This window comes from Bidens hawaiensis, unplaced genomic scaffold, assembly GCF_021521415.1.
Source record: "Bidens hawaiensis isolate Kalapana, Puna unplaced genomic scaffold, B.hawaiensis_p1.1 tig00016205_1, whole genome shotgun sequence".
In the NCBI taxonomy this organism is placed as follows: Eukaryota; Viridiplantae; Streptophyta; class Magnoliopsida; order Asterales; family Asteraceae; genus Bidens; species Bidens hawaiensis.
Genome location: NW_027492478.1, coordinates 69,433 through 93,957, shown reverse-complemented (window position 1 = coordinate 93,957; position 24,525 = coordinate 69,433). Strand labels below are relative to the sequence as shown.

The following is a 24,525-nucleotide window of genomic DNA, read 5'->3' as shown; positions in this document are numbered from 1 at the left end:
ACTTAACAACGGATGTGTGGTCGGTACCTAATGGTTCGCCCGACTCATACATTTGTGTGACGGCTCATTGGGTTGACCCCGAGTCGTGGCAAATGATGAAACGAACCGTTGCGTTTCAATTGTTTGATTACCCGCACACGGGTAGAAATATTTTTAAACTCTTGGATAAAGTCATTCGACAATACAAGATTGAACATAAAATCTTTTCAATTTCGTTTGATAACGCGTCCAACAATAAGGCCGCGGTTGGCCATTTAAAATTAAAGTATAAACCTATTTGTGATGGAGCGTTTTTTCATAGCCGATGCATTGCACATATTATCAACTTGGCCGTGCAAGATGGGTTAAACGTGATCGAAACGCAAAGAAACAATTTTAAAAGAATGTTACGAGATGTTTTTAGCAACAATAAAACATTTTCAAGATACAAAAAATTTTGTGTAGAAGCTAATTGTCAATGGTTGGGGCCAAATTGGGATTGTCCAACAAGATGGAACTCGACTTGTGATATGTTTGAGAAAGCCATCCAACAAAAAGAATCACTAATTGCGTTTCATCAAATTTTGTCAGGTAGGGGTAAATGTGCACCGTACAATCCTAGAAACTGGTTATTGATTGAGATCGTTACGGAGGTCCTTCAAATTTTTAAATCTTGCACAACTAGTTTATCCGGGGTTTACTATCCAACAAGCCCCATTGCTTTACCAAAAATTGCTGTCATGTGCACAAAGTTGAGTGAACTTCATTGTAGGGGTGCACCTTATTTTGATATGGGTGTAAAAATGAAAGAAAAATTTAGAAAATATTTTCAAGAACTACCAGCTGTTTTGACATGTGCTGCTGCGTTAAACCCTTGCATCAATGTTGGTGGTGTTGAAGCTTTAATAGAAAAAATTTGTGATGAGCTAGAGTTAAACGACGATCAAAACCCCTATTATTGCCAAACTTTAAAGAATGCTTTCAACACCACCTTGTCAAACATGTATGATGTCTACCTTACAAAATACGGGTCGTCTTCCCAAATTTATGACTCGTTAAGAGCTGTTGCCCAATCCCAATCCCAAACCGACCTTGAAATGGGGATGTACTACATGATTTGGGAAGACGCCGGTAAACGTCAAAAGGTAAACACCCCAAGCAGTGAACTTGGAAGGTATGGTGGTACCAACTTTGTGAAACACATGACTCCGGATGAATTTAGAAGTCTTGATTTGCTGGCTTGGTGGAGAGGTAAGGAGGATGAGTTTCCGATCCTCGCCGCCATGGCCAAAGATTTACTAACGGTCCAAGCTTCCACGGTAGCTTCGGAGTCTGCTTTTTCTGTTTCTGGCAGGGTTATATCGATTAGGAGGACTCGACTCACTCCACCAGCTATAGAGATGTCGATTTGCTACAAGGATTACTTGGACTCTTTAGATAGGGCACAACATCAACGCTCACTTGAGGGGGAAATGGAGTATGAGGCGGGCTTGTATGAAGACGAGGTCAATCAAGGACACACTCAACCAATGACCGATGAAGAAGCCGCGTACGACGATTACCTAAGGAATAGCTCGGGATCGGGTAGCGAAGAAAATTAGTTAAAGAAACAGCAAACATGGAGGCAAATAATGAGTAAGAAACAGCAAGTTGTTCATGTAATCGTGTCTAAGCATTCTTTAATGTTTGTATTTTTGAGTTACGAATATGCGATAACGATTTAATGTTTGTATTTTTATTGTAAAAACTATAAATGAAAGTTATGTGTTTTTAATCTTCCAAGCAAAGGACCCTAACAACGAAAGCAAAGAATGGCTTCGGTCAGTCCGTTTTGCCTTGTAGTTACCGGTTTGCCTTGTACTGTGAAAAAATAATGGTTATTTAAAAAAAAAAAAAAAAACGGTTAACCAAAAAACTGGTTATTAAAAAACCGGTTAATAAAAAACCGGTTTATTAACCGGTTCTAACCGGTTTCTAAACCGGTCCTAACCGGTTAGACCGGTTAGGGTTTTGACATACAAAAACCGGTTATTAACCGGTCCGGTTATTAACCGAACCGGTTTTTTTCCGGACCAAAAAACCGATTTGTGCACCTCTAAGTAGAAGAAGAAGATGAAAGCAGACGGCGTGGAGCCGGATTACTTGATCTTTTGCATTTTCCTTTTTTACCCCTCGCTCTCACTTTGAACGGTCAGCCTTTAAATTATTATTATTATTAAATGTTCTGTTGGTTATGGAGTTAAAAGATATGATGATGATTACTATTTTACTATAACGTTTGTTTTTTGAATTTTCCTTTTTTCAAGGCGTGCGTTGACAATGGACTTGGTTAGGAACGAGCAAATAGTATCGGGTAGAGGTGTTCAAAAAAACCGGTTTGGTCGGTTTAACCGAAAACCGGTTAATAGAAAAACCGGTTATTAAAAAACCGGTTAGACCAGTTATTGAACCGCCGGTTAGTACTTCGGTTACTCATTCGTGGACAAAAACCGGTTATTGAACCGGTTAGTAAAAAAACCGGTTAAATTTAAAAACCGGTTATTAAAAAACCGGTTAACCGGTTAACGGTCAAAAACCGGTTAACCTAAAAACCGGTTAAGGTTAACCGGTTTTTGACCGTTATAAAACAGCCATATGACCGTTTGGGTCCTTTTTTGCCCTTTTTTTCTTGATTTCTAACCGTTTTTTTAACATTTTACCCCCACAAACAACTATATATAGTTTAGGTTGGGTAGGTTAGCTCACACTCGATTATACAACTCTACTAGCTCTAAACGTTTATTTCATACGCGATTATTTTGTTATCTCACACTCAATTATACCACATTACCACTCCATACGCTCTTATTTCGTAGTCGTTTATTTCATACTCGTACTCGTTTATTTCATACTCGATTATACGCTCTTATTATCATGGCCTCCCAAAGTGCTGCTTCATCCGTTAACATGGGTGCCTCGAACACAGACATAACGGTCGTTCGGATCATCCCCACGAAACGAAACCAAGATGTGTGGCAACATTTCGACCTATGCGAACTGTCTAACGGTCGCCAAAAAGCTCGATGCAAGCACTGTTTGAAGTTCTATGCCAAAGATGCAAACTCCACTTTAAAAGCGCATATACAACAGCGCTTTTGCAAGGCCTTGAAGGACGAAGCGGGAAGTAGTTCGCAGCCGGAGATGACGAATCAAGGACGGGAGTTTACTTACGACGTTGAAGCGGTACGTCAACAGTTTTCAAACTTTGTGATTCAACAAACACTTCCTTTCAACCACTTCGACAACCCTCAATTCACGGAGATGATGCAAAACTATGTTCAACCACGCTACCAACACGTAAGTCGTTCGACCCTTAGAAGAGATTGTCTTAAAGCATGGAAAAACGCTAAATCCTAACTAATTTCATACTTTTCAAACTTACAAACTGGTGTAAACTTAACAACGGATGTTTGGTCGGTACCTCATGGTTCGCCCGACTCATACATTTGTGTGACGGCTCATTGGGTTGACCCCGAGTCGTGGCAAATGATGAAACGAACCGTTGCGTTTCAATTGTTTGATTACCCGCACACGGGTAGAAATATTTTTCAAATCTTGGATAAAGTCATTCGACAATACAAAATTGAAGATAAAATCTTTTCAATTTCGTTTGATAACGCGTCCAACAATACGGCCGCGGTTGGCCATTTAAAATTAAAGTATAAACCTATTTGTGATGGAGCGTTTTTTCATAGCTGATGCATTGCACATATTATCAACTTGGCTGTGCAAGATGGGTTAAACGTGATCGAAACGCAAAGAAACAGTTTTAAAAGAATGTTACGAGATGTTTTTAGCAACAATAAAACATTTTCAAGATACAACAAATTTTGTGTAGAAGCTAATTGTCAATGGCTGGGGCCAAATTGGGATTGTCCAACAAGATGGAACTCGACTTGTAATATGTTTGAGAAAGCCATCCAACAAAAAGAATCATTAATTGCGTTTCATCAAATTTTGTCAAGTAGGGGTAAATGTGCACCATATGATCCTAGAAACTGGTTATTGATTGAGATTGTTACGGAGGTCCTTCAAATTTTTAAATCTTGCACAACTAGTTTATCCGGGGTTTACTATCCAACAAGCCCCATTGCTTTACCAAAAATTGCTGTCATGTGCACAAAGTTGAGTGAACTTGATTGTAGGGGTGCACCTTATTTTGATATGGGTGTAAAAATGAAAGAAAAATTTAGAAAATATTTTCAACAACTACCCGCTGTTTTGACATGTGCTGCTGCGTTAAACCCTTGCATCAATGTTGGTGGTGTTGAAGCTTTAATAGAAAAAATTTGTGATGAGCTTGGGTTAAACGACGATCAAAACCCCTATTATAGCCAAACTTTAAAGAATGCTTTCAACACCACCTTGTTAAACATGTATGATGTCTACCTTACAAAATACGGGTCGTCTTCCCAAATTCATGACTCGTTAAGAGCTGTTGTCCAATCCCAATCCCAAACCGACCTTTAAATGGGGATGTACTACATGATTTGGGAAGACGCCGGTAAACGTCAAAGGGTAAACACCCCAAGCAGTGAACTTGGAAGGTATGGTGGTACCAACTTTGTGAAACACATGACTCCGGATGAATTTAGAAGTCTTGATTTGCTGGCTTGGTGGAGAGGTAAGGAGGATGAGTTTCCGATCCTCGCCGCCATGGCCAAAGATTTACTAACGGTCCAAGCTTCCACGGTAGCTTCGGAGTCTGCTTTTTCTGTTTCTGGCAGGGTTATATCGATTAGGAGGACTCGACTCACTGCACCAGCTATAGAGATGTCGATTTGCTACAAGGATTACTTGGACTCTTTAGATAGGGCACAACATCAACGCTCACTCGAGGGAGAAATGGAGTATGAAGCGGGCTTGTATGAAGACGAGGTCAATGAATGACACACTCAACCAATGACCGATGAAGAAGCCGCGTACAATGATTACCTAAGAAATAGCTCGGGATCAGGTAGCGAAGAAAATTAGTTAAAGAAACAGCAAACATGGAGGCAAATCATGAGTAAGAAACAACAAGTTGTTCATGTAATCGTGTCTAAGCATTCTTTTTCCTAATATGTGCTCTTATTTACTTGTTGATTTGGATTTTTCTAATTTAGTTAAAGAAACAGCAAACATGGAGGCAAATCATGAACAAACTGCGATTGGGAACAACAGGAGCATCTGCTAGTTCACGATTTAATGTTTGTATTTTTGAGTTAAATCATGAACAACAGTTCTTGGCAGAGATTTCTTCAGTGTTAATGATTTAATGTTTGTATTTTTGAGTTACGAATATGCGATAACGATTTAATGTTTGTATTTTTAATGTAAAAACTATAAATGAAAGTTATGTGTTTTTAATATTTGGTTTGTTGAAAACACATTCACCAACACACACTCATACTCATCTTCCAAGCAAAGAACCCTAACAACGAAAGTAAAGAATGGCTTCGGTCAGTCCGTTTTGCCTTGTAGTTACCGGTTTGCCTTGTAGTTACCGGTTTGTTTATACTGTGAAAAAATAATGGTCTTCATTAAGTACAAAATATAAAAAACAAATATTCGTATTTGAAACCGCGAAATTTAAAAAAAAAAAAAACCGGTTAATAAAAAAAACCGGTTAATAAAAAAACCGGTTTATTAACCGGTTCTAACCGGTTTCTAAACCGGTTAGACCGGTTAGGGTTTTGACAGAAAAAAACCGGTTATTAACCGAACCGGTTTTTTCCGGGCCAAAAAAAACCGGTCCGGTTAATAACCGAACGGTTTTTTAAAAAAAACCGGTTTGTGCACCTCTAGTATCGGGTATTGGTGATGCTGAATCGGGTATTGTCGTTATCAATTTTTAGAGATTGGTATGGTTACGGATAAACCTTTTTTGCTAATTTTGGTATTTGTATTTTCAGTACCGGTGCAGAGTTCGTCTCTAGACTTGACAGGACTGAACATGAATATGGAATTTTAAAGAAATCAAAAATCAAATACACGAGTGATGCATGATTACATGGTGAGTCGGTCTCTTGTCTTATCCGGTTGGAATGTGGGATGTGTCTCGGTGGAGGCATACAAGATAGTTTTGGGTCCAAACCGGTTCAGGTTGTAAACTGCATCGATTTGGTCAAAACCAATTTTAGGAGAAACTGGTTCGGGTCATAAGCTGGATTTGACCTGTACAAATCGGTTTTCGTATACAATCCAAAAGTTTGTCAATTTGAAATCGGTCTTTGTGTTATTGGGTTACGAATCAGTTTGAGCCACAAGAAGATTGGGGGGAGGGGATCCAAACTACCAAATAGGTTCGGGTTGAAATTGATTTTGATTAAACCGGTTTTTATATTATCGTGTCGAGTTATAAACCTCTTTGTTGGGCTCAAACTGGTTTTTTAATTTCTAGGTCTCGGTTTGAACTAGGGCCGAATATAAAATTTTTGGGGTAAATTGTTTTACATTTTGGTTTATGTCAGGACGCTTATTTCTCTCTTTTAAAGTTGGTACATATTTGTAATTGGCTTTCTAGTTCAATGGCATAAGGGTAATAGTTAAAGCTTGAGATATGTAAGGTCTCAAGTTCAAAATCGAACTCTATAAGATTTTCCGATAGTAGTAGATTTCTTCCTTAATAGTGTTTCTGGGTAAGTCAAACCTGAAGCATCAGAATAAGTATAAATATTAACATCTCATCTTGTGTAATTCACTTGGGTATTTGGGTAGCTCCAAAGTCCAAACTATACTATGAGAAAAAAGATTTTGGTAAGTATCATTTTTGAACTTTTTAATCATTTTATTTATAATCATTTTAAGTATTGACAAATTTTAGAAGCTAACAATCATTAAAGTATTAATTGTTTATCATTTAATTCGGCAAAAAGTATTTATTACTATAATTTAATGTTGAACTTAATGTCTTGCGGATGTTGCAAAATAGGTGACTCAATTTCGTATACTCGATTGAGTATCAAATTAAAATATTGATATTCGAAAAGCGGGGTGATCCAGTGACAAAAAATCAAACCTAACATCTTTAATTCCGAAAAGAATTCGTTGCCGGTAAAACCCGGTCATGTTTTTTATACTATTGTTTTTTTTTATTTAACGAACATAGTCTAAAGGTTTAATGGATTTAAATATTTAAAAATTGGTAAAATTGGTGGTATGTATTTAGATTCAGACAAATATAATATTTTATTGCTTTATAAACATATAATTCAAATAATAGATAAAATATTGTTTGTATATATTTAATGCATCGATCATGACAAGGTTGTGAGTGGTGGCATGAAGATTGTTGGTTAAGATCAAAGGCTATTTGTTGATAATGCAAACATACAAAAAGTGTGATTGTATTGTTTTAATCGTTTTGTTTAATAAAACAAATATATAATTTTGTTTATTTGCTTTACTCATAATTAATCAAATAGTTAAATGTATAGATTATTAATAAATTAACTTTTGTTTCAAACTCTTATCTATTAAATTTTGTCATACACTCAAGTAGTATACAACACTTTACGTGTTTAAAACTTCATGTGTTCTCTCTTAATTACTAAATAGCTCGGTTTAAAACATGAAGCTAGTATTTCGGTTTGATATTGATGTTTTATAAAATATATAGGTGTAGTTGGAAAACAAAGTTGCATTAATAATAGGAATATTGGATTCTAAGGGTTAAGTTATTATACAAATGAGAACAAAAATGAGAAAGATGAGAAACATTTGTGTTTACAAAAAAACCTTTAAAAAATTTAATAAAAAATCATAATTCAAAATAAATAAAAAAACAATAATGTTTCTCCCGTCTTTCTCGTTCGAAAAAAAAGGACAAAATGTTGATGAAAAAATATCATTGTGTCTTTTTGTTTATTAATGTGTTTTTTGTTTATTTTTGTCATTAATTGTATCTTTTTTTATATTGTATTAAATTAATCAACATTGTGTTATTGGCATTGCATTGTATTTTGTGATCTATTGTATTTTTTTATTTATAATTGTATCTTTTGTTAATTTTCATTATTGTGTTTTTTCGTTGTTCTTTTTCGGAACGGGAATGTTGGGGAAACATTTTGGTTTTTAGAATTTTCTTGTTTTTTTATTTGTATTTTGAGTTATTATTTTTTTATTTTTTTAAGGGTTTTTGTGTGGCCACAATTTTTTTTCAAACTTCTCATTTTTTTTTCTTCGTTTGTATTTTAACTTTACCATGAATTTTAATAAGAGAAAATTTTCAAAATATCCCTTCTATATAAAGAGATTACAAATATGTCCTCACTAATTCGAGTTTCCATATTTGTCCCGTAGTTATCTCATCGATGACGACATTTTTGAAAGTCAAGCTAATGGGTTACTAATCCAATTACGATGTCGGCGGCGACATGTTTCCGAACATAACCCATCGCCGACGACGTGTTTTCAAACATAACTCGCTGCCAATGGTATGTTTATAAACATGACCCGTTGCCGATGACATGCTCCGTCTAAAGTCTCCTGTCCTTCGATCTAAAAGTCTAATCCACCAACCACCGTAACACAAGTTTGGTAAACATGCAACATGCTCCACAACTCAAGCTTCGAATAATGTTCTTACTTTCGATTTAAGCTTCGTTTGTGCCTTTTAAGCTCATTTTGTACATTTTGGGATTCCTTTATGCCTCAAGGGCTTTGTTTGTGCATTTTAGGCTCTTTTTGTGCCTTTCAAGCTCCGTTTGTGCCTTAAGGGCTCTGTTTGTGCCTTTTAGGCTCCCTTTGTGCCTTTTGAGCTTCGTTTGTGCCTTTTGAGCACCCTTTGTGCCTTTAGGGCTCCGTTGTGCCTTTTTGGTACCCTTTGTGCCTTTTAAGCTCCATTTGTGCATTTTGGGATTCCTTTATGCCTCAAGAGCTTTGTTTGTGCATTTTAGGCTCCTTTTGTGCCTTTCAAGCTTCGTTTGTGCCTTAAGGGCTCTGTTTGTGCCTTTTAGGCTCCCTTTGTGCCTTTTAAGCTTCGTTTGTGCTTTTTGAGCTTCGTTTGTGCATTTTTAGCACCCTTTGTGCCTTTAGGGCTCCGTTGTGTCTTTTTGGTACCATTTGTGTCTTTTAAGCTCCATTTGTGCATTTTGGGATTCCTTTTATGCCTCAAGGGCTTTGTTTGTGCATTTTAGGCTCCTTTTGTGCCTTTCAAGCTTCGTTTGTGCTTAAGGGCTCTGTTTGTGCCTTTTAAGCTTCGTTTGTGCATTTTAAGCTCCATTTGTGCTTTTTGCGCTTTGTTTATGCCTTTTGGTCTTCCTTTGCGCCTTAAATTTACACAAGTCCTAGCATATAACATCACATATAACATGAGTACAATATGAAATTCTAATTTGATAACGAACCATTACAAATTTAAAATTACATAAATTCTAGCAATTTTTCTTTCGCCTAAAAAATCAAACCAAACACTTCATGTGCTTTAAAACTTGCTAAACAGTATACCACATTGAAAATATACCATAGTAAGCTACAATACATATAGTATAGTTACTACAAAACAATATCAAATCAACCATTCTAGCATTTCAATTTGATAAACAAATCCGCACATATTCAAATTTAGAAAAACTTTAGTAGTTTCGCTTTCACATAAAAACCCAACATCAAAAACTCTTTGTGATCTGAAACCTACTAAACAATCAACTATTAGCTTTCTAACTACTAAAAACAAAATAACATGCCTAACGAAGTAACAAATAACAAACTGCACGCATTCGATGACGTACGTAACTAAATTATAGTATATTGTTTAGTAGAGGTGAACAAATAAACCTGTTAACTAATTGTTAAAATTGTACGCATTCAATATAATAGAGGTGGGCAAATAAACCTGTTCACGGACCCGACCCGAAAATTGAACCGAAACCAAACCGGTTTGAAACCAGTTTGTAAATTGCTTCCCCAAAACCGGTTAACCGAACTGAAACCGCCCAAAACTGACCAAAACCCGATCAACACCCGAACCGAAACCGATCATAACCTGGTTGAGAAACCGGTTTCAACCCGAACCGACACCAATCTTTAACCGGTTTTGACTTTTGTTGACTAAACCGAACCAGTTTTGAGTTTTAAACCGGTTTGTGCATCTCTACAATAATATAGTATACTGTTTAGTGTTTAGTAGGTGTGAGCAAATAAACTGGTTAACTGAACCGACCCGAATATCAAACCAAAACCGAACCCAAAATATAAACTTTCCAAAACCCAAAACCCAAAATAAATTGGGGGTGAGCATAACAATAACCCCTCCCAATTTTCCCTCCAAAACAAACATCTAGGGTTTCATACTCACAATACTAAACCAGTTCTAACCAGCAATAACAAATCACAATGGCTTCTTCTTCTTCTTCATCATCAACAATATCCAGCCACGGCTACGAGATCCCATGGGTTGAGAAGTTTAGACCAACGAAGGTGAAAGATATTGTTGGAAACGCAGATGCAGTGTCAAGACTCCAAGTGATTGCTCGAGATGGTAACATGCCTAATTTGATACTAGCTGTAAGTGAACTACCTGGTTTTGTTTTGTGTTAAAGTTGGTTAATTGGTTGGTTTTTGGTTGTGCATATGAGGTGTTCGATGAAATGCGTCAATGGTTTTTTCACTTTTTTGTTTGTTATTTTAAGTGGTGTGGTGTGGTGTGGCGTTTTTGAGTTAAAGTTGGAAGTTTTATTAGACCCATTTGATTTGGAGGTAGTTGAGGTAAATTGTTAGTTAGGGCCGGAACGGAACGGAGCAAGACGTTTAATGACGAGCGAATGTTTCACAACACCTAAGCGAAGCAAATATTATGTTTGTGTTCGTTCATTAAGGAAATAAAGTTTGTGAATGGTTCATGAATGCTAACGGATGAACACAAATGAAGACAAGCAATGTTTTTTTTTTTGATTTGGGTAACCGGGAATGGTCAGTGTTAAATGGTTCGGTCGGGCTACCATGTTTGTGTTGGTGTTTTTCTTAACATTCATATTCATATGTTAATTTACGTATAAGTTAATCCCATGAACAATTGATTTTAAATCATTTTTTGTTAATTTACACCAAAGTAGTCGGAACTAAGAAAATTTGATTTTATATCATATTTTGTTCAAACAAGAAATTCTGGTCGATTAATTACACAGTTTGGTCCGGCTGCCAAGTTTGTGTTGGTGTTTTTCTCTACAATTGAAAAGATGTGTTTTTAGTTGAACTAATAATTTTAACTCCTTGTGTATTTTATTTATTCAAGTTTTGTTTTTTGCTTCTTTGAGGTTCACTTGACATAAAACATATGTTTAAATCTTATGGGATACACCAGAATCTTATGTTTAGGGCTTAAGAAATTTGTATCAGATTCTAGTTCTTGTTTAAGATTTTTTTTTTTTAAGGAAGGTGTTTTCTGTCAATTATTTTATTCTTTTAAGTAATTTACTAAAATAAATGAAAGAGTAAAGTATGTTTTGGTTCGCTTTTTTGATGTCTTTTTTTAGTTCCAATTTAAAGACTTTATGTCTTACGATTATGATTCGTACATTTTGCAGTAGCATACACATGCAAAGTTGTCTGTTTGTATTCAGTAATATATATTTATTTATTTTTCTCGTTTTCAGGGTCCTCCTGGAACTGGTAAGACTACTAGCATCTTAGCTCTCGCACATGAGCTACTTGGACCAACTTACAAGGAGGCTGTTTTAGAGCTAAATGCATCAGATGACAGGTCTGGAGATTATTAACTATTTTTTTTTACAAAATAATTTCCAATTAGTGGTTTTGTTTTATAAGCTAATTATTCTTTGCTGTTTATCTGCCAGAGGCATTGATGTTGTGAGAAACAAAATCAAGATGTTTGCACAAATGAAAGTTACATTACCTGCTGGAAGACACAAAGTTATTATTTTGGATGAAGCTGATAGGTGATTAGTAACCTACTAACCATCTTTTTTTCCTTTTGTAATATCCGATTCTATTATTTTCTTATGCCTTTTATAATGGAATGTAAATATGTAATTTAGCATGACATCTGGAGCACAACAAGCATTAAGGAGAACAATGGAAATATATTCCAACTCTACTCGTTTTGCCCTTGCATGCAACACATCTTCAAAAATTATTGAACCCATTCAGAGTCGGTGTGCGCTCGTACGGTTTTCCAGGTTGTCTGATGATGAGATTCTTGGCCGTCTCAAAATTGTGGTCGATGCTGAAAAGGTAAATTTTAATAGTTTTGTCATATTGATGTGAAAAATCAAAAATGTAGTTTAATAGTTTATATTATAACTTTCGTAGATGCATAATTGGTTAATGCTTTATAACTGATGTAGGTGCCTTATGTCCCAGAAGGGCTTGAAGCGATTATTTTTACTGCTGATGGTGATATGCGACAAGCGTTGAATAATTTACAAGCCACCTTTGCTGGATTTCGATTTGTCAACCAAGAAAATGTTTTTAAGGTAATAAAGTCGTACATGCTATTTGAATTTTATACAATCATACCGTAGAGGTTGCAAAATGGGCCAGGTGGGTGTTTGGTGGGTTGTGTTGACCTGAAAAAGTCTTCGTCTAATATTTTTTTAATAAATAAACTAGCTCGTCAAAAAGTTAGATACAGAAAATTGTGTTTTTTTAATAATTATTTAATAAAAAGATTAAGGATATTATATGCTTAAAACACATTTTGGGCAATTTTTCAATTCTATCTGCTTGACTTGTTACTGAAGTATATCCCAAGCCAGCACATTCATAAGTAATTGGTCAAATTTACTATTTTGCCACATCTGATAAATTCCATTTAGTGTAGGCTTGGCACATCTAAGTAATTTCTCTAAAAAATAGTTATATTTTGGTGAGTTTTGACTTTTTTCTTAGTAAATGTTAAGCAAACAGATTAAAACAGTCATTGTGAAGAGGTGGTTTGATTATGTATGTTTCTTTAACCAAACTGATTACACAATGTAAGTTTTAGCAATTCTCATTAAAATTGATCTGCATATGATTTAACTTTTTGTGTTTAAAACAGTCGTATGCAGACTGATATATGGGAATTTTCTAATGGTTGTGTATATCAACCTGTACAGATATTATCTTCATTTAAATTTAGTTTACCGGGTTAATTTAAGAGTTCGGGTTTTCAGGTGTGTGACCAGCCTCATCCCTTGCATGTGAAAAACATGGTTCGCAATGTAATCGAGGGAAGATTCGATGATGCTTGTTCCGGTCTAAAGCAACTGTATGATCTGGGCTACTCTCCAACTGACATCATCACAACCCTTTTCAGAATCATAAAAAACTATGACATGGCGGAATATCTCAAACTGGAATTCATGAAGGTAACGATAATAATAATATTAATAATAATACAAAGTAAGAATACACATGATCTGAAACTTGTTTGTTTGCAGGAAACTGGATTTGCTCATATGAGAATCTGTGATGGAGTCGGTTCATATCTGCAACTATGCGGCCTGCTTTCTAAGTTCTCACTTGCTTGTCTCACAGCCAAGGCTTAATAAACTTTAGGTTATTGTACAAACGATATGAAGCGTGTGGCTATGCGGGATATTTTAATTTTGTATTTTTTTTGTTTTTGTGACCGTGGTTGCCAGTTTTACATGACTCTTTTGTGACCGTGCTAAAAATTGTACTTTTTTCGTTTCTTTCATCGTTTGTGTAAGTTTCTAAGGTTTTCAACTATTGAGGCACTTGAAAAGAATGGAGCTTTACATGTTGAACAATATTATTCAAGAGCCCTAAATATTTTGTCTACTTTCTTGATCATATTTCCGCATTATTCTGTTTGTCTTTCGCTGATCTTAACATGAAATCCATTCGGAAACTGTAAACCTGGTGTTCGTATAATCTCTCCTCTCACTGTCAGCCACCTGTCAATTCCGGAGAAAAATATGTTAGTATCTTTCTACATATAGGCATAGTGACATACATATGGAATTAATTTCCTTTTACCTGTATTTGGTGACCAAGCAGTGAAGAAACACTGCCATCTGGACTTTAGTAAAATCCGTTCCGACACAAAACCGCATTCCACCACCGAAACCCATGAAATTCTTCGACGCGCCTTTCTGATCCATCTTCTGTTTAAAATGAGTAAGATTAGTAAGTTTTAATTTTATAAAATTTTTGTATGTAGGTTCATATCGGGCCCGATTCAATAAATATCCCATAACGACCCATTATAGAAGTGGGCCGACCTTGGATGAACCGGAGCCCATTGGACCAGGCCTGAAGTTACAAGTAGCTTACCTCCCATCTCCATGGATTGAATTCTAGCGGATTCTTATAGTTGTCGGGATTCAAGTGGACGGCCGGGGGACATACCATTACCGCCCAACCAGCTGGTATCGTATAGTCTGCAAAAATCCGACATCCATATGAAACTACATTCGGAAACTTTTATTATTTATAATAATTAATAAATTAAATATAATCTAGTATTTACCTTTGAAATTGATATCTTTTAGTGCCTTTCTGAACACTCCGGGAACTATGTTAGCCAAACGGACCGTTTCATTAATAAGCTACAACATCAATTAATTGGTTTTAACAAGTCCGTAAACATCTTTATACCAACCAATACTGTCTGCTTTACTGACAACTTTAAAAGTAAAATATTGATTATTAAACACACCTGAAACGTGAATGTCATCGACTTATATTCTTTCCATGTAAGTCCAGACTCTTTATTTTCCCGGTTTCTTATTATATTCTCATGCTCTTCCTGTTTACAATATCAAGATCAAGTCATCAACTAACTCATTTTTTAATTTGTACCAAAAAGTTTTCAGTTTTCACTAACCGTTAATTCTTGCAACACACGTGGATTGTCTTTCAGAAGCTTGACAGCTACTGTGATCACTAACGAAGTTGTTTCAAAGCTTGCAAACAATAGTACAAACATTAAGTCTAGTGCTATTGCTTCTGTAAGGATCGAATCACCGCGGTCTAGTTCTTCAAGTACGTAGTCAAAGAAATCACTTTTGACTTTTGGAGGATTAGCCCGTCTTTCTTTAAGCATGTTTTTCAGCATTGCCATCGCCTTCTTTCTTCCCTGGTTAAGTTAAAGAAAGTTAAATCAAAGTAAGTCATTTGAGCTGACTTTTTTTCGCAAAGAAGTCAAACGGGCCAATTAAAAACGCCAAAAGGGGAGCAAGTCAAACGGGCCAAAAGTCTATTATTATTATTATTATTACTATTATTATTATTATAAATGTGTTATTGGGTCAGCCCAATATTTTTGAAGTAAAACGGGCCGAATCCAGCTCAACCCGTTACCCACCCAACCCGGCCCGCTTATTTTTTTCCGTACCTGCAGACACTTATGGTAAGCTGTTCCAGGAATATCTAAAGGAAACGATATTAATCCTTGTATAAAAGCTACAAAATTCTCCCTCAGATTCTCAGACGACTTCTCTGGATCATAACTTATCAACTTTTTTGCAGTTAAATCAAATATCATCTGCAAAAAAAAAAAAAAAAAGTCAAGATTTTTATATAAGTTATCATTAACTGAAATAACTGACTTACATTTGCAGTTGCTTCCTTCAACTCAACATATTCCATACCAGCCCATTTCTCTAAACTTGTTGTTGCTACATTTTCGACTTCATGAAGCATCTTTTTAAGGCTTTCGGGCCCGAATAAACATAACACCATATTCTTGAGATACTTGTACATATACCCATGCAAAGATCCAACATTTTGTCTTCCAAACACTTCTGTAAAGCTATCTGGATACCAACTTTGAAACAACTGGCCCTCTTGTTGGAATATCATATAGTTAAGATCAGAATCAGTTGACACGACAACGGGCCGCCCTACTAAACTCGTTTTAAACACCGACCCGTATCTGAAATTCAAAAGTTTGTGTTAGAATAAGATTATCAAGATGTAAAAGATCATATAATAATAATAATAATAATAATAATAATAATATTTTTCCAAATTCGGGTACCAAAGTTTTATACTTTAGTACATCAAGACTTTTCACTTTTCAACTTTGGCCACAAAACTTTTAGATTTCAACTTTGGGCACCAAACTTTTATATTCAGACTTTCAACTTTGACCACCGAACCTTTATATATATATTAACAGGCAACATTAAAAGTTTTAGACTTTTAACTTTGGCCACCAAAACATTTACACACCAACACCTTTCGCCTTTCAACCTTGGCCATAAAACTTTCAGACATTCAACTTTGAGCACCAAACTTTTATATATGTTATATTAGAGAAATTTTAGACTTTCAACTTTGGACACAAAAATTTTATATATATTAAAAGGCAACATTAACAGTTTTAGACTTTCAACTTTGGCCACCAACACATTTACACATTAAGACTTTTCACCTTTCTAACTTTAGCCACAAAACTTTTATATATATATATATATATATATATATATATCAAAAGGCAACTTTTTAGACTTTTAAATTTGACCACCAAACTTTATATATATATATATATATATATATATATATATATATATTAAAAGGCAACATGAAAAGTTTTAAACTATCAACTTTAGCCACCAAAACACTCAACTTTGGCCACAAAACTTTAGTATTCTTGAAATGCTAAACTAGACATGTTACACACATCATATACTATAGCGAATGGTACCATAACAAACCAAACCAATACCAACCGAGTTTCCACTTTTAGGGTACATTCGCTTATCAAGTTTGAGCCACTGCAACACGCAGTGTCTCCAACTTGTTATATACAACAACTAATAACAAACTTTAACTACTATAACTACCTTTTCATTCTTTCTTTAATATATGGAGGTGTGTCCCAAGTAGAGTTAGGTGCAAAAAACTGCATAGTTTCACCTAATAATGGCCAGCCCATTGAACCAGGGGGCAGGTTACCATTACACTTAGGATATTGCCACCTGTACAACCAATGTGTGATGGTTACCATGATTGTGGCTGCAATGTACAGGCTCACATGCCACATATTTAGCTGGTGTGTGAATATATTATTTTAACGAATGAGACGCGTGCACGTGGCGGAAGGTTACTGGAGAGTTAAAAGGTGGCAGAGTTGGGAAAGAGAGATTAATGAGAGAAGGAAGTGGTGGGATGTGTATTGAGTTAACATGAGATGAAGTATTTATATAGACATGGTAGAAGTTGGAAACTATTTAAATATAGTGGTATATTATAAGTTTATGATGTTGGTTTATTTAGTTAGTTATGAGTTATCAGAAAGCTGTACAAGTGGTGGGAGATATAAAAAGAATGAATATGTTCATCATCTTTTGTCTGCTGGCCACCCCTTTCTGGTCAATGGGTACTTTAATTCCTCTGTGAGCGTCGTGCGGCGTCCTAGGATCCGCAAGAACCAGGATTTGAGACATAGACTCATCAGGGGAATAACCATGCTCCTGATCAGTGGGGCACTCTGGCATTGACGAGTCGAGCTGAGCCAGGTTGGCTACTGGCTAGAAGTTAATTAACGAGCTGGTCTGGCTCGTTTGTTGTTAAGCTTAATTGAGCTCGGCTCGTAAAAACCTTGAGTCGGCTTGAGGACTCATATATGCATTTGTAATGTTTTAATTTTTTACACATTATATTAAAGATAGAAACTTATTATTATTATTATTATTATTATTATTATTACTATTATTATGTATACAAAATTTATAAATTAGAGAAATTTTAATATTATTAGTAATGTGTGTGTGTGATTTTTTTTTTGTTTTTTTTTTAAATTCACAAACATATTCAAAATATTATATGTACTATTTTTGTTTTTTTTCCTCAATACTTTTACATATTATTATTATTTTCAATCTTTTTTTTTTCATTTGAGACATGGCGTACCGAAGGACATTCAGGAGTGAGTAGGAACTTATGCATCTAAGAACACAACCCGGTATATATTAACTTTAAACATTTGGTACATCACATTAATCATTGCATCCAATTTCTATCCCGATAACCTCTTGCCTCTAGGCCTACTAGCATCTGTTGTTTATTACCACCAAAATGCCAAGTTGATGCGGGTTCATGTCCCACAAAATAGACAACACGAGTAGGAGTAGATTTAGGGGGTCTGTGTCCGCCATTAAATTTTTATTTTTTTCTCTATCATGTCTACATGATGTTCCTTCTTTTTTATGCTTAATCTTTGAAAGTGAAGAACAATATCCACCTAATATATTTGGTTTTTTTGGTAGTCTATGTGGTTCTTGTCTTTCTAGGATACACTTTGGATTATTCATATATTCTATAAGTTGTGTTATGAAAAATTGATGGTTGGGAAATAAGTTATAGATTATAGAAGGTAGGAGTAGGTAGAATATGTTTGACTCTTTTAAGTATGGAACCAATATTAAAAATTAGCAAAAAAACAGATTTGTTTCAGTTTTTTGATTTCTTGCTAGATACTTGTTCATATTTGGAAGACATTTATAGGATAATAGTAATATTCTTCATAATCTAATTACATCACCATTGATTTGGAATAGATGGCTATGGATTCTTTTGTACCAAACCAGTCTGTGTTCAAACTTCTAAAATATATTAAGTGGATTAGTAGTTTTTGTACTAAAATATTCTCAAAATAGACATCAAATGGGCTATCAGGCTATAGAGACGCCTAAACGAAAAATGAATGAGCTCTACCGTTCCTTATACTTCATTTTATGTATCTTTGCTAATACGATTAGGCTAAGGTGAAGTCACACAATGCATGTTTAGGCTAAGGTTGGAGTCTCAGTATCAATGAATGGTCATGCACTGACAGTGTGCCTCCACCTTAGCCTAATCATATTACAACAAAGATAGTCATTCCTAAAAAACATAAAAAAGAAGTGTAGAACTACAACATATGCCATTTATCATTGTTTATACAAATATGTAGCCCGATTGCGACACATGTCATAATAACGTTCTGCCAACTCAATTGTGATTATGATTATAAATCTGAAGAAGCATTTATACATGAAATTAATAATCAGTTTAAAGCCATAATTAATCTTAGAAATTCCCTAATTTAGTCATGAAGTTGAAGTCAAATTTCACATAGAGCACCACCCATGGTGTGTTTTTTGAGCCACGAGTTCTTTTCTCTTTTTTTCTTTTCTTTTTACTAAATAGTGTACGACCAAGAAGCAGTATAAATGAGTGTGTATATAATTATACATGCTCACGTGCATGGTGCATGTATGGGTATGAGTGATCCCACTGAGTGTGACCATGTGAGTGCTCTTGCTTAAAAGAATGGAATTATATATCATATATAGGTTATGCTAAATGATAATCGTCGTACCCACTAAATTCCATCAACAACAAAATTATTATAGATTTTTTTAAATATATCTTCCATACACTTATTTGATGCTATTAACTATCCGTAACGCTACAACTTATTTTTTCCATGCGCATGCCTAGTCAATAACTCAATATACATGTCACATAAGCATTTTACTAGTTATTTCACAAGTCACATTTTTATCTATAACAATACCATACACGTTATTCTTACATGCAATCCATATTTTAATATTTAATTATTTGATTTGTGAGAAAGATAAAACAATTAAATAAACCAAACACAACACCCTTATCTGGGAGCAAGCCATCAAATGCGTGGGGAGGCCTGAACGCTATATGTGGTGCATATAGTGGCCACACGAGCCACGGGCAAGTGGCTACATGAGCCACTTGGAGAGAGCCTTAGTGAGTACAATGGAAAACTAGAGATGTGTACGTTTTGCCAACCCCTTGTATACATGCATGCTATACGAACACTACTAACGGGTACATGGGCTCGTACAAAAGAAAAAAACCAAGGGTTATACGTGCCCTTAACATATGTGAAAAATGTCATACGGATCGTATGACTTTTAATATGTTATGAAGTAGTTATACGACCCATATAATTTATAATTTACACTACTTGCCAATTAATTATCATATAATTTACACTACTTACATACTTATGTCCCAAAACAAGATCATGGGTATACGTAATCATTGTCTGCTGTTGTTTATTAAGTTTCAACACGTCTTCCTTGTAGTCAAACTCAGCTCTAAACTCCATGAACTTTCCTTTTGACTTTTACCAATTTATACTATTTAACTATTAGTTATAATTTATTTTATTTGGCTTTAGATCGGAATTTTGGGATCTAAAAGAACAAAACAGGAATACTATAAAGTATATGAAAAAAAAAGGATATTTAAGTTGGACGGTGTGTTACATAATTATTAAGAATGACAGCTTTTGAAACTAGTTAATTAGTTGCTTTAGTTATAATCACTTTGAATATTAATACATGTTAATTACAGCAAAAAGGAATGGTATATATGTAGTTTAAGACTTTTAAGTGCATTGGACTGAAAAACAAATTTGTATTTTTGGTCATCACAGGTCCTACATCTTTAGACAGATCTATGGATTGAGATCCAACATAAACATTATAACATATGTAGAGATATATATAGATATAAATTATCATAAACCTATAATGTCGAATCGTTAGCTAACAAACCAAACCTCGGAGTATGAGAGGAGGTTCTCTAACGGTTAAGCTATTTTTAAAGAATAGAATTTACAACGGTGAAAACCGCTTGATTGACAAAAACAAGTGTGAAAATGAAGATCTTGATCATGACACCTTAAATACGAATATAATTAACGAAGAATGCACTTAAGGTTTGTGCATTAAAAAACACTTGATAAACAACATATAAAATATACCATTCATTGTGAGAGGGTTAATGGCAAGGCCATATCTTAATTTGTTAAAGATTGAGGGTACGTTTAACATCACCTTATATAAACCAGACAATTGGTGTATAATATGTTACAAATTGTTTCGTTAATCGTCACATAGGTCAGAATAATTGACTATAAGTTATGACTTATTGTTACGTAGCTATTAGCCTATTATTTGTATTCTTTTAATATAGTAACTGACTAACTGTCATAATATACCTAATAGTTATTATTCACAAAACAAAATAGGTACATTCAATAAAACATAATATACAAAATGTCTAAAAACAAGGTACTAATTGTCTCTATACAATATGATATTATGATGTTGATAACTTTGAAGAATAAAATCTGAAAATATTTAAATGTACACCGTTATTATTTTTATATATACTTTTTTGCAACTGTCCAAAAAAATTAGTTTTGACAATAATGTGATAACTATCGATCTTTACCGACACCCAGTTAGCTTTGTATATTTTGTTTGGAATTTTGAGATAGAATTAAATAACATTATAAGTTCATAAAAGTTAGTGATATAGAATTAGCCGACACGGAATTGACGACAAATTTAAGCAAGAAGCATCATAGATCCATGCTATGGTAATATCATCATTTTTATTTACCATTAACATTGGAGAAACACACGGAATTATAAATATATATTTAAATCACAATATAAAAATAGCATACGCTTGTGGCGGTGGTGGTGGTTGTTGGGTTTGTGAAGGTTCATTCTGGATTTAGGCCATCTTTAAATGAAGACAAGACGATAGTTGCTAGACTCAATGAAGATTGAAGACATGAGAGGCTTATGGCCGTCTCTTATGTTCATTTATTTAAGCTTGTTTACTTATATGGTTTTCTAAGTTGGAAACCCTAGATTAGCTTAGACCTAACCACATAAATCCTTGTGTCAAGTGTTCATGATTATGAGTATTTGCTATAGCCGAGGATCCTAACAGGATGAGAGTGGTTTGTTACTTAAAAATGCATCACAAACTCTAAATTTTCAAATTCCATAGTCTTTTAACAAATTTTAGTTTCGAATTCCGTTATGTCAAATCTTATTTACTTTAACAAAATCGAATTCCTTTTGAATAGAATCGTGGATCAAACGAAATCTAAACCTTCTTTAAACTACATTGTGCATGGGTGTGTACTCGTACCTATAGCATCAATGTCCATTAATCAAGATTCAATGACCCAATCTATAAAAGTTAGGGATTTATGGCTTAGCTACCGATAGCCATGCACGAAACAGGTTATATCCCAAACCAGTTTGGGTTGGTCAAGGCAAGGTCAAAACTGGTTTTGAAGAAACCAGATTGGTTTTAAAACCGGCTTGGATGCAAGAACTTTCGGAATGATCAAACCATTTTGGATCGAGTCTAATCCTGTTTGAGGGAATCGGATTACAAGCTTGTCACGAACTGACAAGTTGTGTCTTGAACCGAACCGATTTGTGACCGGGTCGGGTTGGAAGCTATACACGTGTTACGTGTAGCTTTACAGCCCATTTGATATATGGGTCGTCCCAGAATCTCCCATGATTCTTTTGGGCTTGGGTTTTATAAACATGGACTGATCCTTTTTCACCTTTTTCACTTAGAGCATTTTTTTCACAAGATTTATGCCAAAATATTAATTTATTATATATTATTTAATATTCTATTAAACATATATCAAAATGCAGGAACAAATTTAATTTATTATAGGTATATACATAAATGATAAAACTAGGTAAATAGTAACTCAACTATTAGTTTTGTGTCACTTGTATAACATTAGATACAGTAAACTGTCATTTTAATATGTCTGGTTTTATCACTCTCGTCATCTCTGTTATTTCTAAAGCTTCTCATTTTCGTCAGTGATGTTTTTATCTTTCTATTCATTTTTAGTAAAACACAACATTATTATTATATAGACCAAATGTGAAGTTTGGTGTCGCATAACACCAATAGGTCCACGTGGCACTAAGTGATTGTGTTATGTCATTGATGTATTTTTGTTTTTGTTTTTTTATGTTAATTTTTTAACTTACGAATTTATGTTTACGAAATTGTGTTGCCACCGTCAAGTTCCGATATCAGAACAAAAATGACGGAAATTCGCATAGTCACCACGCCCGGGACCGACAACGCTCGGGTTTGATCAACGCCCGAGTTTTATCGATAGACAGCCTACCTCATTTTTTATTCTATCTTTTTGTGTTTTTTGTCTTAGTTCCAACATCGTAACGAATGTAGCTAGTACCGACCGAATTCGCATTGATTCGCCACTACAAAGCCTTAATATAATGCATGCATATACTAAATCACTAGTTCTTATACTATAAAAAGTTTAAAAACTTAATATACTGTATATAATAATATATAAAACCATTAGGGCATGTGTTTTATCTAATTTATTTTTTAACCCATATTTTGCCTATATATAACAAGAGTGGGAGAAATGGCTAAATTATAAACCTCCTCCTCCTTAGTTACCACCATAACCACCATCATGAGCACATCTTCTTCATCTGCCGCCTCTCCAACCCGCCATATTCCGGCGGCATCGGGAAAACATCCAATTTATCGAGGAATACGAAGTCGTAGGGGGAAGTGGGTGTCCGAGATAAGAGAGCCGCGTAAAAGCAAACGTATATGGCTCGGGACGTACCCAACTCCCGAGATGGCAGCCGCTGCATATGATGCAGCGGCTTTGTCACTAAAAGGCAGTAGTGCCATGTTAAACTTCCCAGATTTAGTTGAGTCGTACCAGGTTCCAGCATTGCCAGAACCTGGTAACATAAGGAGTGCAGCTAGTGCTGCAGTTGAGCTGATGAAGCCCAGCTCTGCAGTGGCTGATCATCAGAGTTTGTCAAACTCTGATGAACGTAGTGAGTTTGTGGACGAAGAAGAGGTTTTTGATATGTGGAATTTGTTGGTGGATATGGCCGAAGGAATGCTGATGAGCCCTCCGCGTTTGGAGGAATCCTCTTCGGTGGATTCTTTGGATTGTGACAAGTTGTGGAACTACTAGTATGTATTATTATGCATGCATATATGTATGATTGATCATCAAGGTTGTGTTTATATATATATATAAAAGGTTGTCATCTATTATTGTTACAAGTTATGTCAACATCATAATAAGTATCTAGGTAGATACCCTAGAGTATGTAATTAAGTTTGTTGGTTATTGAGGTTCAATTCAATAAATATGTATATTTAAATGGTCTAGTGTTTAAAAATGGTTTTTACGAATTTTCAAGTATGTTAGTGGTTTTTATTAATCGAACCTTCTCGTATGTGTGAGTATGTATGTATGCATGCATGTATGAGTTGTAACTTGTAAGCATTCTATTTGCAAAGCTATGTTAACTTTTGCCTCATACGTACATATATGCACATCCGTGTCGCTTATGTGTCAAGAGCATAATTTCATTTATAACTCGCTCTGATACCAGGTGTTCATGTCTAATTAAGTTGAAACAATTAGTATAATGTACACTAAAAGGGCAATGGCGATCAGTTTCTTTTGGATTTCATTGGTGAGTTCCAAATGGGTGGGAAGTCACTAGTTTAAATCAATGATGATCATATTAACATGATTTGGATGGGTCTAGTCTTTAAGAGACATGGATTTATAAAATTAAAGCGGGTCCATATACATGAAGAAACCATGATATTTTCATGTCAACAAATTATACTGCAAAATATTAGGGTTTTCTTTTTCCTAAAAAATCGACAAATTAAACAACTCTCGACACAAAGATAGGAATCCAACTATTAGACGCGTGTTTGTAT

The 24,525-nt window shown here is 34.8% G+C and overlaps 2 protein-coding genes and 1 pseudogene across 2 annotated transcripts; 2 read left to right on the top strand and 1 right to left on the bottom strand.

Moving 5' to 3' along the window:
- Positions 1–10,187: 10,187 nt before the first annotated feature.
- Positions 10,188–13,625, top strand: LOC143550970 (replication factor C subunit 2-like). Its single transcript, XM_077041514.1, has 7 exons — positions 10,188–10,506; positions 11,595–11,701; positions 11,796–11,897; positions 11,997–12,192; positions 12,306–12,434; positions 13,116–13,310; positions 13,383–13,625. Exons 1-7 carry the CDS (start codon positions 10,336–10,338, stop codon positions 13,488–13,490), a joined length of 1,008 nt encoding a protein of 335 aa, XP_076897629.1. The 5' UTR covers positions 10,188–10,335; the 3' UTR covers positions 13,491–13,625.
- An 83-nt stretch (positions 13,626–13,708) lies between these two features.
- On the bottom strand, positions 13,709–17,208 carry LOC143550971 (cytochrome P450 87A3-like). The gene is made up of 9 exons (XM_077041515.1): positions 16,758–17,208; positions 15,523–15,844; positions 15,305–15,454; positions 14,795–15,046; positions 14,627–14,716; positions 14,438–14,516; positions 14,242–14,348; positions 13,945–14,072; positions 13,709–13,862 (listed from the first exon to the last, which is right to left on the bottom strand). The coding sequence occupies exons 1-9, from the start codon at positions 16,955–16,957 to the stop codon at positions 13,769–13,771; spliced, it is 1,422 nt and encodes a 473-aa protein (XP_076897630.1). The 5' UTR covers positions 16,958–17,208; the 3' UTR covers positions 13,709–13,768.
- A 6,028-nt stretch (positions 17,209–23,236) lies between these two features.
- LOC143550960 (ethylene-responsive transcription factor ERF025 pseudogene) lies at positions 23,237–23,758 on the top strand (annotated as a pseudogene).
- Positions 23,759–24,525: the final 767 nt, after the last annotated feature.

Excerpts from the sequence above, each read along its gene's own strand:
- LOC143550970 (XM_077041514.1), top strand. The coding sequence starts at position 10,336 with ATGGCTTCTTCTTCTTCTTCATCATCAACAATATCCAGCCACGGCTAC. Across the intron at positions 11,702-11,795 it reads CTAAATGCATCAGATGACAG|AGGCATTGATGTTGTGAGAA; the intron begins GTCTGGAGATTA and ends TTTATCTGCCAG. Across the intron at positions 12,435-13,115 it reads ACCAAGAAAATGTTTTTAAG|GTGTGTGACCAGCCTCATCC; the intron begins GTAATAAAGTCG and ends TCGGGTTTTCAG.
- LOC143550971 (XM_077041515.1), bottom strand. The coding sequence starts at position 16,957 with ATGTGGCATGTGAGCCTGTACATTGCAGCCACAATCATGGTAACCATC. Across the intron at positions 14,073-14,241 it reads TCAATCCATGGAGATGGGAG|AAGATGGATCAGAAAGGCGC; the intron begins GTAAGCTACTTG and ends CATTTTAAACAG. Across the intron at positions 13,863-13,944 it reads TGCTTGGTCACCAAATACAG|GTGGCTGACAGTGAGAGGAG; the intron begins GTAAAAGGAAAT and ends CGGAATTGACAG.